We start from the raw sequence: 16,741 nt of genomic DNA on the forward strand, positions 1-16,741 counted from the left end.
TTATGTTTACCCTATACTGTAGTCTATTAAGTCTGCAATAGCACTATTTCTAAAAATGATGCATGTACCTTAATTAAAAAATGCTTTATTGCTAAAAATGCTCACCATCATCTAAGCCTTCAGTGAGTCATAATCTTTTTGCTGGTAGAGGGTTTGAACGATCACAAGGATGACCAAAATGTGACACAGAGACATGAAGCGAACAAATGCTGTTGGAAAATGGCACCAATAGACTTGTTGATGCAGGGTTGCCACAAACCTTCAATTTGTAAAAAATGCAATTATCTGCAAAGCTCAATAAAACGAGGTATGACTGGGATAATCCTAGAAACAGCTCAGGTTTATTGAGTACTAACTACGTGCCAGGTACTATGCTAAGCATTTTACATATATCCTCATTCAATTCTTTCATTGATCCCACGTATCATTATGTATTGTTCCATTTTATGGATGAGAAAACTGAGGATTAGAGAGGTTAAAGAAGTTTCTCAAATATCGTAGGCTTGTAAGAGACAGAGTGAGGATTTGAACCTCCCTAGTAAGCTGTATCACATCCATCATGGTGCTCAGCTTGACTCTTAAAGACGTGTTAAAAGGTGTGCAAGTGCTCTGCCATGTGACCTTGCTGTGACCTTGAACAAGTTACTTATTATCTCTTCCACTTTCCTCAGCAATAAAATGGGGATTCCAAGAGGATGGACCTCACAGGGTGGGTTGTGAGGAGTGAAATCCAGGATAATAGTGGTAGCCCATGCAACTTGCTGAGGAGACCTAGAAGATAAGGTGATTAATTGAGCCTTGTGCTTCAGAGAGGCTGAGCCTTTGATGGGTGGGGTAAAAGATGAGTCAGCAGAGGGAACGGAATGAACAGTGGCATCAGGGACACTTGGGGAATGAGGAGTAGCTTACTGGGATGGTGTTGGGGGGTGACAAGAGGGGTGACCTTGACTGGAGGGGCAGGTCATGGAGGCCTGGGAGGCTTGGGCTTTGTCATGGGACAGCCTTGGAAGGGTTTTCCTGATGTAAATGATGATGACAATAGCTTACGGTGTTTGGACACTAACTTTGTGCTAAGTGTGTCACAGGAATTATCTCATTTAATCCTTATAAAAGCCCTAGAGATGGTCCTGCTTACCATTGTTCCCAGTTTACAGATGAGGAAACAGAGGGCTTTAGTCATAGTAGCTGACCTGAGGAGTAAAGGGAAGTGGAGAGAGCACTGGACCTGCAGACAAGAGACTGAGGTCCAAGTCCCACCTGAGTGATCTCAGTTACTTATCCTCTCTGAGCCTCAGTTTTCTCATGTGTAAAATGGGGTAAGAATACACACCTCACCCAGATGTTCTGAGGATCAATGAAATTTAAGGATGCGAAAATAACTTGGCTCAGCCCTGGCATGGAGCAGTGTTCTATCCAGTGGGAGATCGTGGGGCTTGGAGAGCCTGTGTTCCCCATCACCTCTGTCACTACCCCTGTATTCTTAGCTAGGGACAGATGATGCTCTCTCACTTTCAGTGGTATGCAGGGCATTTTGCTGATGTAGCCCCAGAACAAGTACCCTGTCTACCCTCACCCCCCCTTTTGTAACCCATAGTCATGCCTATCACCTCCTATGGAGAAAATTCTGGAGCCACTACTGCCCTCAGCAAGCTTCCATTGCATCAGAAACAATTTCTTAAAGCTGCAAGTTAGCATGGTCTGAATTTGGTTGGTCTCTGCTTTATGGATTGCTTTAAGAATTAGCCATGGCAGCCATCTGGGAAGACCAACCCCAAGCTCCCTGGACTCACCTGACCCTAGCTGGAAATGCCCCAGGTCACACCAGTTCAATGTTCCCAACCTCCCTGGCTCTAGACTCCTGTGGCAGATGACCCACCAAGACCTGGCTCTGTCCCTGTCTTCAATGGGGGAGGCAGGGCTGTGAGCATGGTGGGTGCCAGAGTCCAGAAGCAGCAAACTGGCTGGAAGTCAGCCTCCTTGGAGCACTGCCAGCCAGACCCGGAGAAGACCGCAGAGCCTGGGGTAAGGGTGGGGCACGGGAGTTATTTTCACAATTTCAGAAAGATTAAGGGTATATGCAGCCCAGTGAAGAAAAAAAGATTTCTCCTGTCTCTGACTTTCTCCTAGAAGCCCCCTCCAAGGGCCCCCTCTCCTCACATGTCCATTCTTAAAGTAAGTATTAGCAAAGAGAATGGGATCTCCTGGGTAGATTTGGCCATCATTTAGGGGTAGAATGAATATTGGGGGGTGTCCCCTACAAAGACTGCACAAACAACCAAAATGGAAAAATAGGTTAATGCTCATTTAATACTATTTAGTAGACAAAATCTCGGTGGCTTTTGGAGGAGAAAATGGTTAGAAACTACTGACTCAGCCTCCTTAGTTTATTGATGGGGCATGTGAGGCCCAGAGAGGGAGAGGAACCTGTCTGGGCTCACATAGCAAGTAAGGGCAGAGCTGGGGCTAGAACCCAGGTCTGCTGGCTCCCAACCCTTTTCCCACTGGGCCCTGCCACTGCCCTGCCATGCTGAGGAGCAACTGTGAGGATAAAGGAGGCTGTGTCAGGGCTCTGGCTTAGGCTGGGCTCTGCAGGGAAATGGGACTCTGAGAAAGGCCAGAGACTGACCCAGTAGCTCCAACCTCCTTTCCTGGGCTCTGGAGCCTCCAGCTGGGGCTGCATCCCAAAGGCCATGATGCCAGAAGGAATTATGGAGATTCCTGTTTGTTTTTATTTTCTTTCTTCCCAGGGAGCATCTGCAGACATAAAGTACATGATGATTTTTAAAGAAACAAACCAGAACCCTCCAAGAAAAATGCAAAACCCCTGAATCTGCTGTGCTCTGAAGAAAACGCAATGGGTTTATGATCTTTTAAGACACACAGGAGACAGATTTCTCTTGACAGATGGGAATCTGAGGCTATCTTGCTTCCTCCCTCTTTGCGTGACCAGACCCGATTGTGTAAAGCTTTTAGCTTCAAAGCCAGGTTGTGAATAACATTGGTTTAACCTGAAATTTAAAGCCAGCATTTCTCTGCTCCCCGAGATGGAGCTTCCTGCCCCTTGCTCCCCTGAAGCTAGCTTCCAGAATGTTAATTCTACGAGCCATGGTTGACTAAGCCCAGCACTGGGTCTATTACATATTATTTGATTTGGAGTAGAAAAAAAGATTTAAAGATACCATGCCCCCTGTATACCTTTGTACTTTGCCCATGTCTGTCCATATATTTAAGCATACCATTCACATTGTGAGTTCAGATTTTTCTCCCTGGAATACAATGGGTCCGAGTGCTTCTGGAGCCTGTCTCCAAGATCACATTCTCCATTGAAGTGAGGCAGCACCTTTGTGGATGAGAAACGCTATGGAAGCGTCCATTGGAGGCCTGGAGGTTCAGACCTGTCCTTGTGCAGGGCGTGATTTTCTGGTGTTCACTTTTGTAGCCGTCTCTTTGCATGTAATCTGTTTGGCTCATGCTCACGCACTGTCGGCGGTACCCAGAGATGGGTCAGCCGTGTCCCTGGCCTTGGAGAACCATGAGCCTTTTTGTCAGAATATTTGTCTTGGTTGACACTTGCACCTTTACTGGTCTGATTATTTTTCAGTTAACATTTGCCTCTTCCACTGGATGTATCTCCATGAGGACAGGGCTGGGCCAGCTTTTGCTCATCACTCTATGCCCAGCGCCTGCCCTCTAAGGTTGGTTGAGAGAAGAACGAACAAACGAATGAATGAATGGGTCAAATGGAGGGACTGTGACATTTACAGGCCAGACCTGCGGAGTGAAGGTGGTATTACTAATTTGTTTGTTTATTCCACAGATGTTCTCTGTGGAGGAGACAGAGGTGAATTAATTGTAGTGTTTCTCCCCAGGGTAGCTAATAGTGCTATGTGAGAGTGAAGGGCCCAGGGGCTTGATTCCTAAGATGAGGGAGAAGGTGGTCAGGTGGCGCAGTGACTGAGGCATGAAGGAAGACACCCTGGAGGAGGCGGCATGCGTGTGCATGATTAGTGTTTGTCCTGGCAACAGGGCCCATGCCAATGAGGAGTGATTTACCTTCCATATGGGCTCTGTGGATCACCTGTGGCTGACAGGCTGACTCCAGGCGTCTCCTTCAAATGTGCACAAATGTAAAATTCATCTTGCCAGTTCCTAGTCTTTCCAGACCTTGGGAGCAGGGTTTAGAAAGCACAGCCTGATCTACAGGAACTAGCATTTCAGGCCCTGGGACTGAGAAACGTGGAGGGCGATTGCCTCCCCAGCCCCCTTCCGTGGCTACCCCTCCCCCCAGCGAGGCTCAGATGACCTCCGTGGCTATTGTGGCCTCTGTGGCTGCCTGACCGGACCCCCGCCTGCCTCTCCAGAGTCTCCTGGGGTCTCTTCCTCCCACTCCCTCTGTCCCTTTCATCTCCTCTGCCTGGCACACCCCCTCCATCCCATCCCCCACTTTGCCCTGCTGACATCTGGTCCTCTGCTCTCAGTTCGAGCATGACTCCGCTTTGGGCGACTTCTCTGACTCCTCCCCGTGTGGTCATTACACATGGCCATGTGAATATATTTCTAGGCACTTTTCCTACTTATCACAGTTTGTAATCATATCTGTTTGTGTGAGCACTTGACTAAAGTGGGCTGCCCTTTCTATTTTGCAAAGAGGGACCTGTCTTGGTCATCAGTGTATCCTCTGTTTTTTGTTTTGTTTTTTTAAAATATTACCTGGTACAGAGTAAACTCTTTATCAATATCTGTTAAATGAATGAATAAATGATTGTATATTTAGGAGTGCCCCAGGCCTTCTTAAGGAAATGACAGACTTTCTGTGCAAAGTGGCAGGTAGACTTCACCTCCTTCCCGAGGAGAGAAAGCAGGTGCAGGTGCTGGCAGGCGGGAGCAGTCAGAGGGGTCAGGATTGGGCTGAATGCCTGAAGAGGTGCCTCTTCCCAGCTCACAGTCCTCCATTCCGAGTCTCTGGGTCACCAAGACAGCCTGGACACTCTCCCGGGCTCCGCCCATGGTGCTGTGGCTGACGGTCAGAAGGCCAGAGTGGGACGCGGTGAGCCTTCCTTCTGGGAGACTCAGAGCAGGCCCCAGCGCGGCCGCCTGTGCTGAAGGATGTGTGGTGTCCTGGGGCGGTGCTGGTCCTCCAAGGACCCCCAGTGCATGCACTTGAGTCAGCATGTACCCTGAGCCTTAACTCTGTGCCAGGGTCTCCCTGGTGACCAGACAGTGATCTTGCCCACAGGAGCCCTCAGCCAAGCCAGCTCCTCAGAGCTTCCTCAGTGGAGGTGCAGCTCTGCCTTTCCAGAGCTCAGAGCTGTGCACAGAGCCCAGCCTGTGAAGCCCATGGGAGAGAACATCAGCAGGAGGACCGGCTGGCTGCCAGGGAGAGGCCTCCTCCAGGGGCAGAGATGTGCAGTGTCTGAGGGGGCAGCCTGAGTGGGAGGGAAGAGGCGGGCACTGCCCAAGGGGGCTCAGCAGGAAGAAGCCTTGGCAGGAGATGTCAGGAGCTGGCAGATAGGAAGGAGCCTTTAATAGGGTCTGGCTGGTAGGATGGGGGCTGGGGACTATAAGTGAAGTTGGTGGACAGGGAAAAGTCTCCTAAAAGTGGACGTGGTCTCTCTGACAGGGAGAGACTCAGTGGGAGCACTGGGGACCCAGGCCAAGGTCAAGCTTTGGCAGGAGTGACTGGGGCAGGATGATTGGCCAAAGCAATAGCTGAGGAGGAGCCAGCTGAGCCTCCTTCCCGTGTGTGAGTGTGTGTGTGTGTGTGTGTGTGTGTGTGTGTGTGTGTGTACCTGTGCACACATGGGCTACTTGGTGGATGCCAGCCAATGGGAGAACACTGCTGGGCAGACACAGGCTGGGCCGTGAGCTCCCACATCCTGCTAGTCTTGGTGCCCTTGTGGGAATGATCCCCATGGATATAGGCCATGACGAAAGAGGGGTCTCTGAGGATGATGTCCCGTGGGCAGGAGCAGGGACCTGTCTCGTGGAAGGCCAGTGTCACAGACTTCCAGAGGAGGGCCTCAGGCTTTAGACTGGGGGACATCAATCAGAGAGACCTGCTTCCTCCTTGGCCCACACGTTGGGGTGTCTGGTCATTCAGTCTACAGCCAAGCTTAGGTATCCTCTTGGGTCAAAATTGATCTGGGATCCATTTTCTCAGGGGCGTCCTAAGCCACCTCTAAAGGCCCTTCCTGTTGAGGATGCTGGGGTGCTCTGAGCTGTCAGCCACCACGGGGGACTCTGAAAGGCCAGCACTCATGTGAACACCCAAAGCTGGTGTCTTTTTTTTTTTTTTTAACGGTACACGGGCCTCTCACCATCGCGGCCTCTCCCGTTGCCGAGCACAGGCTCCGGACGCGCAGGCTCAGCGGCCATGGCTCACGGGCCTAGCTGCTCCGCGGCATGTGGGATCTTCCCGGACCGGGGCACGAACCTGTGTCCCCTGCATCGGCAGGCGGACTCTCAACCACTGCGCCACCAGGGAAGCCCCAAGCTGGTGTCTTTGTTCAAATGTCAGAGCCTGTATTGTAGTTGCCCTGGGTAGGACAGCTGGGGAAACACCAACCTGGGGCAGTGTCTCAGGGACACAGTATCCCACTGCTTCAAGCTCCTTGGTTCGGCTTCCTTCCTCACATGGGTGGGGTTTTGACATGATGGATGAAGTCTAGGGCGGCAGTGGACTGGCGGGGTGGGGGGTGGGAGGGGGATTGGGCAAGGCCTTGGGTAAGGGCACCTGCCCGGGAGAGTTCTGACACACTCTGGTTTCCCACGGGGGCTTCCCAATGGCAAAGGCAGTCCTCACCTCTGGGCCTGGCTTCCAGCAATGTCTCTGGGCAGCCCCGCACGAGCAACTCGTCCCAGAGGGCCCTGGGGAATGATGGCCCCGCAGGCCATTTCCTCACAGGAATCTTTCATCCTCCTTGTTTTCTCTCATTTTGAATGGTTCAAGCCCAAAGCTCATGAAAGATATTTCAACCATTTAATTTTTAATTGATAATTCGTAGTATTTTCTTTGAAATGTAGGCATCATCACGGTGAAGAGCTAACAATACAGAACCCATAGAGTACTTAATCCTGTGCTTTCTTAGTAATTTACCTTTTGTTGAATAGGCAATACATTTAAAGTTCTATAACGAAACAAAACAAAACAAGCATGCTTTGAAAAGTCTCCCTCCCCTTTGCCTCCATCCATTTAGCTCCTACCTCCCTGAATGGGTAACCACTCTAAATGTTTCTCATGCTGCCTTCCAGAGCCATATATGTGTGTGTGTGTATACACATACACACACACACAATGTGTGTAAAGTCTTATTTTCTTCCTTTTTTACACAAAACGTATATATTTTTTTGATAAATTTATTTATTTTATTTACTTATTTTTGGCTGCGTTGGGTCTTCATTGCTGCGCGCGGGCTTTCTCTAGTTGTGGTGAGCGGGGCCTACTCTTCGTTGCGGTGCATGGCCTTCTCATTGCCATGGCTTCTCTTGTTGCGGAGCACAGGCTCTAGGGCGCACGGGCTTCAGTAGTTGCAGCACACGGGCTCAGTAGTTGTAGCTCGCAGACTCTAGAGCACAGGTTCAGTAGTTGTGGCACATGAGCTTAGTTGCTCCACGGCATGTGGGATCTTCTGGGACCAGGGCTCGAATCCATGTCTCCTGCATTGGCAGGCAGATTCTTAACCACTGCACCACCAGGGAAGCCCAAAACGTAGTATATTATACATGCTGTGCTGCATCTTGTTTATTTATTTTTCATTTAATGATGAATCTTGAAGATCTTTCCATATCAATTCACAGATGGAATCGTCTTTCCTTTTTGTTGCCATACAGTATTCTACTGTGTGAGCATACCATAACTTATTTAACCAGCTCCTACAAATAAACTCTTGGGTTGTTTCCAGTCTTTTGCTACTAGAACCTTGCATATGTATTACTTCCCATATGTGTAAGTCTAACTGTAAAACAATTTCCCAGAGGTACAATTGCTCTGTCAAAGAGAACTTGCATTTGTGATCTTGATAGATTTTATCAAATTGTCCATCACAGGTGTGTGACCAGTAGACTCCCATCAGAATTGTGTGAGAGCATCTGTTTCCTTACAGCCTTCCTAACACAGTGTTTTGTTGGTTGGTCACATGATACGGTGGCAGTTGTCCCGGGGAAGGGCGTCAGCTCTGGGACAAAACTATACCTCCAAGGGAATCTTCAGAGCAGGAGAGGCGGTGGCACCTGGTAGTTAAGCCTCTGAGTCAACCCGAGCTCCAGTCCTCAGGCAAATCAGTTAATCTCTCTAGGCCTTAATTTTCTTATCTGCAAAATGGGGGAAATAATGCCATCTACATAGGGTTCATTGTGAGGATTAGATACAGTGACGCATGCTTCATGCAGGGCCCGGCCTGTGACTGTGGGAAGCTGGCTCTGGCCTAACCAGCAGGGCAACCTTGGCCAAAGACCCCCCCCGCCGCCGTCTGAGCCCCTGTTTCCTCTCTCATCAGGGGAGGAGCTGGGCTTATGGGTCTCTCAGGCCCTCTTCCCAATCCAGGGTCTGACATGTCTTCCCCAGCAGCTTGAGTGACCTGCACTCACCCCTCCTCTCTCATGCTCATCAAAGGTATTCAGGAGTCTCCTGTGCCGAACGGTCACTCACTGACGGGCAGAGATTTCCTCCGGAAGCAGATGCGGGGAGACCTGTTCACGCAGCAGCAGCTGGAGGTGCTGGACCGCGTGTTTGAGAGGCAGCACTACTCGGACATCTTCACCACCGCAGAGCCCATCAAGCCCGAGCAGGTATGCCCCCGACTCGCTGCCTCCACACCTGCCACCCGCATGCAGGCCTGGGTGACCCACCCAAAGGCATTCAGCGGGGAGTGGGTGAGAGTGCCAGCTTCTACTCAGAGCCGGGCTTCTCGTACTCCGCCAAACCTGGCCAGTGGCAGCATCCCACGAGGTCTGGAGGATGTGTCTGGGGCTTCTGCAATTGTTTGCCCTGGTGCCTCCTCTCTCTGGCCGGCGGGGGGTTGTACCGTGTCTGGCTCCTCTGCCATTGCTGTGGGGTGGTGTCTTTTCCCAGGGCTCTTTGCACAGGGTGGTGTAATGATCTTCTGGGCCACTTGAGGTGGTCTTGGGTCATTATCCTGTCAGGCAGGGTGCAGGTGGAAATATGTAAGCACCATCTGGCCATAAACCAGGTTATGATGACACTGGTGTGTCCCCTACTGTCAGCCTTCTCGTCACATTGTCCTGTCATGCTTTTAGAACTGAATCCAAGAGTCTGGAAATAAGGAAGTGTCTCATTGGACAAACTCACAGCTGGGTCATTTGCAAGAGAGGGAAGGAAGCAGGATGATCCCTTGCTGAGCAGCTCCCTGCTCTAACCTGGGCCGAGAAGCAGTCACTGCCTGTGCCTGCAGAGATGGCATCAGAAAGGCTCTGCCCAGTGAGAGGCTCTTGGGGCCTGGATAAGGTCCCCCCAGTACCAGATTCGATTCAGGAGACTGTTTCCTGGTGCCCTGTCTGTGACAGGCTTTGGGCTGTATACCTCGCAGGCACGGGCGGCTCAGACTTGGCTCCTGCCTGCCGAGAGCTCCCACCTGGTGGGTGAGTCACAGAGGCCTGTGAGTAGTAACTTTCCCCAGCACTTGCTGGCTGGTCCTGGTGGGGAGGACTGGCCTGCTGAGTTTCCTCTACAGGCTAATTAGATGATGCTTCTGAAGTTTTCCCAAAGAGCCACTCAAAACAGTATAGGCTGCAGCACAGGCTCCTGTGGAGAGAATAGGTACTGGAGGGGACCTTGGACGGGGAGGAGTGAGCAAGGCCTCAGGGACCACCATCCTATGATAGTCTGGCTGTCTCTGTGCAGTTCCTATGAGGGCTCTCACAGACCATCTAGCTACTTTGTTTTCAGATGGGGAAACTGAGGCCCAGAGAGGCAAAGAGACTTGTCTAAGGCCACCCAGCAAGTCATGTGTTCACTTAACACTGATGAGTGTTTATTATGTGCAAGGCACGGAGCCAGTCACTAGGTACGTGAGTGAACAAGACAGGCTTGGACCTGCCCTCAGGGAGCCTACAGATGTGTAGAAGAATCTCAATAAAGAAGGATTACTCAAAGGGTCACGGATTACAGATGCACTAGGCACTGAGGAGGGGATGTCTGAGGTGCTCTAAAGGTAAAAAGCAGATGCTGAGCCAGCCTGGAGGCCACAATGGCTTATGCTGAGCCCCGAAGGGATGTGGTGGGGAGAACGTGCCTGGCAGAGGGAATAGCGAGTGCAAAGACTCTGAGGTCAGGGGGAGTGTGGCAGGAGTGAGGAATGGAAAGAAAGTGTGGCTGGGCTTCAGGGAATGGGCTGGGGAGGGTGGGAGGAGATTCTGGGGAGTTGGGCCTGGTCTCGTAGACTGTGCTCAGGATTTCAGTCTTTCTCCTGCAAGTCGAGTGACACCTCCTCTGGGAATGACATAGTCATGTGTGCTGGTAAGAGCTGATCTCACATGCTCTAGTTCCTGGGCTTCAGGGAGTCTGTTTCCATCACAGGCAGCCTCTCCCACTCAGAGCCCTTCGGAGAGATGGCCGAAGCCACATTCCATCTGACCCAGGAGGAGAAAGAAAAGAAACTCAACCCGGAACCTTCCTTGGATGAGGCCTACATTTCCCTCCAGAATCTGGGAGAAAAGTTACCTGCAAACCTTTGACAATATTATAGAATTTTAGAGCCAGCAGGGACTAAAGAAGCAAGCTATCAACCCCCTCATTTTCTAGAGGCCCGGAGAAAGGATAGGGTTTGTCTGAGGTCACCCAGCAAGCGAGGGCCATACCTCTGCACAAAACCTGTGACATTTCTATTAAGCCCTTATTTACTTAATTCAGACATTAGGTGTTAGGGATTGTGTTTCCCTGTGTTTCATGTGATTCTCATGGAAACTCAGAGTCTAATCATAGTTCATCCAGTGTGGAATGCCCTGGAAGCCTGGGCAGACTATAGGGCTTCGTATGTGACAGGAGTCCATCCAGGTATCCATTCACTCACTTGCTCAGATGCTCAGATGCTCATTTATCCCACGTATTTCTTACATGCTGGCTGTGAGCCTGGCACAGTGCCGGCACCCAGGGCAGGGAGGGCAGGATGAATCAGGCATCAGCTCAGCCTCCAGCCACACAGGGGCAGTATGACATGGATTCAGAACCTGCAAGGTGAGGGAGAAGGTTCTGTGGACCCTGATGAATGGAGATGTTGCCTCTGCTAGAAGCACAGGGAGGAAGTCATGGAGGAGCGACATTAGGGGACAGGTCATTAGGCCCTTGTAGAGACGGGCCTCAGGGGAGGAGACCTGAATCACAAACTCTGTTTCTAGCAGTCTGGCCATGCAGTGTCCTTCAGAATGAGGCGGACACGCTGAGGGCCTGTCTGACCGTGTGGGTTCTGAGGCAGGGCCTGCCGATAGGATAATGACTGACTCGGTGCCTTCTGGTTAATCTGCTTCACCTCCCCGTAATGGGGCGTAATGAGGAGAGATGGGAGGTGAGGCCACGGGGCTGCCGGGCACACACGCAGGCACTGGACTATGAATGACATACCCTTGCTCCCCACTCCCAGTCACTTTGGACAAATGTCGGCCGAGCAAGGGGCCACAGGCTGGTAAGGGATGCGTCAAGGGTACGGGTTCCTTGAGCCCCTCGTGTCCGCTGGCGGCCTTGCCTGTGAGCCCAGAGTGCATGGCGGCGGTGCCAGGAGGGGGCCCAGAGCTCTGTCTGCTGATACTGACCGCTCTTCCATTTGTGAACATCTGGTATCCATGGTCTAGTGGCAGTTTGTGGGGAAGAAAGATCGTGTGCCGGCTTTGGAGGTGGGGGAGTTTGACTTGAGACCGGCTTCTGCCCGGCGGGGCAAGTCACTTTTTCTCTGGACCTCCGTTGCCATATCTGGGACAGTAGTAATTGTGATGGTGACAACAACAGCACAGCAATAGCCTAACAATAGCGGCAGTGATCCTCCCCACCTATGTGTGATCCTCTACAGTTTTCTAAGGTCTTTCACATCCATCCTCTCATCGGACTCTCCATGTAAACGCCTGCTACGCAGGTTAAGCAAGATTTGTGAGCTCCATTTTACAGATTGGAACATTTTTTTCCAGACTGTTCACTCCATTTTCAGGCCCAAAGGGGACTTGTCGAGGATGCAGAGCTGGAATCTGACCTCAAGATCTTTTGTCCATCTTGTGCAAGATGGTTACATGGGCCTCCATGTCCCCAAACAATTCTAGGGGCCAGTTTTCTGACTGGCTGGTTTTCAGAACTGGCCTTTTGCAGCTAGAGTCCACTGGTCATTGTAGAACCCTCAGATTCTTGCCATAGGCTTGGGTGGTCAAGCCCTCCTTAATCACCCACCCCTAACTGCCCAAGGGAAGAACATTCCTCTTCAGGGCCAGGCTGGAGTCCCGCCTGTCACTTCCACAAGCTCAGAGCCCGCCCTCACCTGGCTGCTTTTCCTGCCAAGATCTGCCCTGGGTGGGTGGGCCCAGGCTTCTCCCTTTTAAAAATAAATTTATTTATTTATTGGCTACGTTGGGTCTTCATTGCTGTGCTCGGGCTTTTTCTAGTTGCAGCGAGCGAGGGCTACTCTTCGTTGCTGTGTGCGGGCTTCTCACTGCAGTGGCTTCTCTTGTTGCGGAGCACGGGCTCTAGGCTCATGGGCTTCCGTAGTTGTGACACGCAGGCTCTAGAGTACAGGCTCAGTAGTTGTGGCGCACGGGCTTAGTTGCTCCACAGCATGTGGGATCTTCCCGGACCAGGGCTTGAACCCATGTCCCCTGCATTGGCAGGCGGATTCTTAACCACTGTGCCACCAGGGAAGTCCCAGGCTTCTCCCTTTTATGTGGGAACTTAGTAAACCCTTGTCCCTGGGTGGAAGGGGTTAATATACACACACTCCTGGGGCAATGAAACACTTCCTTTTCAAAATGGTTATTGAAAAAGCAATTCTGTTTTCCCTGCATGTGGAGTGAGTAAAAATCACCTTGGAGGAGAAGAGAAAAAAAAAAAAAAAGAAACAACGGTGGGTGGTACGTGTGTGTGTGTTTCGAACAGTGGCATCTGTTTCAGTAAAAGTCTCATTGACGCTGTGGTGGGTGCTGAGCTCCTGGCAGGAGCTGGTCCCTCCTCTGGCCACCAGGAAGGCCGCCACCAAGCACAGCCTGCCGTATTTACTCTCGGCAGACTATTAACCAACACTAGGCTATTAATCTGGCTTTTGAGCCTTCACTAAAGCCCATAAAAGCTCACAGTTGTCAAATGGAGTTCATTTTAATTTCCTTTCAATCACAGTAAATTATTCAGGTGATAAATCAGCTGGAGCAGCCTCCTGGCTGTAATAGAAACCCTAATTCCTGGCTAATTATCCAGCCCATTGCTGCCAACAGATCAATACGGACGCAAAATGGAACAGGCCCAGGGCCCTCCCTCCCATCGGGCCAGAGACAGAAAGACAGCTGGGGAAGGGGGACGTGCTGCTGACCTCCCAGGAAGTTCAAAGGTCACGGAAGGTTAAACCGGGAGAAGTCCTGTCCCTTGTCTAACAGAGAAGTCACCAGAAATGCCTCCTGCTCTCATAAGCTGCTTTGCCCTCTGAACTGTGGCATTTCTCCAGGCTGGTGGGCCTGGGGCTGAGCATTGCCTACTCTTGTGGGCGTCCTCCTCCTGGGAAGTGGCTGGTTTGTGTTTCTGAGCATGATTGAGCTTGGTCATCAGAGATGGCTTGAACCCTCCCTGAGTCAGAAAAAGGGCTGGGGACTGTGGGGAAAAAGATGAGGTGGTGGACATGCTTTCTTTCTTCAGGGAGCTCCAGGAGAGAGGGTAGGGAGAGAAGGGAGCGAGAAGACAGGTGTGCCAGGCTAAGAATGGGGGAAGGCTTCCTGGAGGAGGTGTCATTCGTGCTGTGCCTTGAGGGATGGGCAGAATCCAGCTCTGTGGAGAAGGTAGAGTTGGTTGGAGAGGGCATTCTAGGCAGAAGGAACGGCACGGATGAAGGCATGGAGGAGTGCAAGTACAGCAGGGAACTGCAGGCCGGTCTAGGTGGTTGGAATATGGGCTGAGTGAAAGAAAGTCAGAGACAATGGGGCTGGAGAAGCAGGAGGGCCCTAAACCCCAGAGGGCTGGAATGTGGAGGTGAGGAGGTTTGGCTTTGCTTTGGGGGCAGTGTGCCCTGTAGGGCCCCGAGTCTGTAGCCTGGACTACTCTGCTCTCCTGGAAGCAACCTTAAGTGGGGCTCCTGCCTCTTGTCCTGTCCCTGCTGCACTGTTGGCTTTCTCTTCCTAAAGCTCATCCTCACATACTAACCCCTCGTGGTTTCCCACTGCTCAAAACCTCAATCCCAGCTCTTCATCTTCAGCATGACCCTTCACCACTCCCACAGCCCTCTGCTTGCCTACAAGATGCTCTGGCTGAAGCCGGGCCTAACCCCTCACTGCTGCACATGGGCTGGGCTCCTCCTGTCCAAGGGGGCCACAGACGATGGGCTGGCGTGTGCATGTGTGTGTGTGCGTGCCTGTGTGTATGCGCGGGCACAGGAACCCCAGGGATGGCTCTGAGCATGCAGGGTGGCAGGGACTGCAGTTATTATTACTTTCTTGATGTTGTTGTTCTCACTCCAAACTCCTGCTCACAGTTTCTCCGAATGGAACATTCTTTCAGTCTGTTTCTAAATCTATGCAGTCCAGCCCCAGCAGGAGTCCTGCCTGCCCTGGGAGGCCTTCATTGACCCACTTAGCCTGCACTGACTTACCTCTTGTCTGAGTTCATAAATGCACCGGGTTCTAATCATTACTGTAGTAATTGTTGTAGCGACTGTGTATTCATTTCTTACCATGGGCCTGGCTCTGTTCTGAGGAGGACGCTTCTAGCCCCATCTCATTACAAAGTCACAGAGCTCCTATTATCCCCACTGTGCAGACAGGACGGCTGAGGCTTGGAGAGATCAGTGCAATGACTCAGCCACAGGGCACAGTAAGTGTGGAGCCACGTCGGAAGCCAGGTCCAGAGTCCAGGCTGGTAGCCACTGGGTTGCCCCCAGTTGCAGCACAATCAGGCTGTCCACTGATTCTTCCGGGTGGGCAGTGTCCTAGAGATACACCCTGAGGGTCCAGTCTGCTCACCCTGGGAGCTATGCATGAATTAGGAAGTGCTGGGTCTGCCCGTAAACCAACATGGTATCTGGAGGTATGAACCGAAGTCGGGGACGTGACTGTCCCCTTCTACTCTGAGCTAGCTGTGCTCCTCTCACTCTGCCCCTCCCCTCGTAGGGCTGTGCTCAGGGCCAGGCTCCTCCACTGTAGACAAAATAGAGTTTGCTCAGAAGAGGTGATTAAAAATCTTACCTAGGAGGGGGCTTCCCTGGTGACGCAGTGGTTGAGAGTCTGCCTGCCGATGCAGGGGACACGGGTTTGTGCCCCGGTCCGGGAAGATCCCACGTGCCGCGGAGCGGCTAGGCCCATGAGCCATGGCCGCTGAGCCTGCGCGTCCGGAGCCTGTGCTCCACAACGGGAGAGACCACAACAGTGAGAGGCCCACGTACCACACACACACAAAAAAAGAATCCGCAGAGATGGGAGATGGGATGGATATATACACACTACAATATGTAAAATAGATAACTAATAAGGACCTACTGTATAGCACAGGGAACTCTACTCAATACTTTGTAATGACCTATATGGGAAAGAATCTAAAAAAAGAGTGGGTATGAGTATATGTATAACTGAATCACTTTGCTGTACACATGAAACTAAAACAACATTGTAAATCAACTATACCCCAATTAAAAAAAAAAAAAAAAAAGAATCCACGGAGGGCTTGATTAGCTAAAAGTCAAGGTCCTTCCAACCTGAAAGAATGATTCTAAGGTAAGAAGAGTGAGAAGGTCCACTGGGAAGAGGAGAAGGGGTAGGGGAGGCAACAAAAGGAAAAGACCTTTTATGCTGCAGCATGGCAGGGACACTGAAGGGCGGTTTCCCCTCAGGGATCCTCACTAGGGTAGGCAGAGAGGCCTGGGTCACAGGGGCCATGGCTCTGAGCAGTGAAGGGCTGGAGGCTGCAAGGTCTTGGGAGGCCAATGATGAGTCCAGCTCCTCTAGTGCACAGAGCAGGGCTGGGGTTTCTGGTGAAGACACCAGGGCCAGAAGTCTGGATACCAGTGGCTGGTGCCAGCCTCACCGCCCACACACAGTACGGGCATCCTCTGCCCAGGAGTTCACAGCCAGACCCCTCGGGGGTAGGGAGTGGAGCGGAGGATTAAACAGACAGTGTCCTGCCAGCAGGTGCCACTGCCTACAGGGGGGCGGGCAGAGTGTGAGGCATAATTGAAGGTAGAGGAATTACTAATTAAAAAACCCCGATAACCTTTCACATAGCACTCTTGCTCCCAGCGACCTTATGAGGTAGAATATATGCAGTATAATCTTCATGTGGCAGATGAGGAAACTGAGGCAGAGAGAGATTAAAGTAACATGCCCCAAATGATGTAGCTAGTAAGACTGCCACATTCCCTGCTTCCTGCCTTTTGTGGGTGTAGACAGTTCTCTGGAGTCAGCTCCCTGACCCCTGCAGGTGTAGACATCTGAGTGATTGATTTCATTCAGCAAATATTTTTGGAGTACCTGCTCTGTGCCAAGTACTGTGCTAAGTGCTGGGAACACAGAAGGAACAAAGATGTGGTTCCTAGAATTTACCCAAAAGCAATGGAGACAGATT

General features: G+C 51.3%; 1 protein-coding gene across 1 annotated transcript in view; it reads left to right on the forward strand.

Moving 5' to 3' along the window:
- PAX5 (paired box 5) overlaps window positions 1-16,741 on the forward strand; it is a 178,972-nt gene that overhangs the window by 49,192 nt on the left and 113,039 nt on the right. The window contains exon 6 of the mRNA XM_007127531.1: window positions 8,612-8,787. Coding sequence (XP_007127593.1) covers window positions 8,612-8,787 — 176 coding nt within the window. The remainder of the gene's footprint in view (window positions 1-8,611; window positions 8,788-16,741) is intronic.

This window comes from Physeter macrocephalus, chromosome 9, assembly GCF_002837175.3.
Source record: "Physeter macrocephalus isolate SW-GA chromosome 9, ASM283717v5, whole genome shotgun sequence".
NCBI classification, from domain to species: domain Eukaryota; kingdom Metazoa; phylum Chordata; class Mammalia; order Artiodactyla; family Physeteridae; genus Physeter; species Physeter macrocephalus.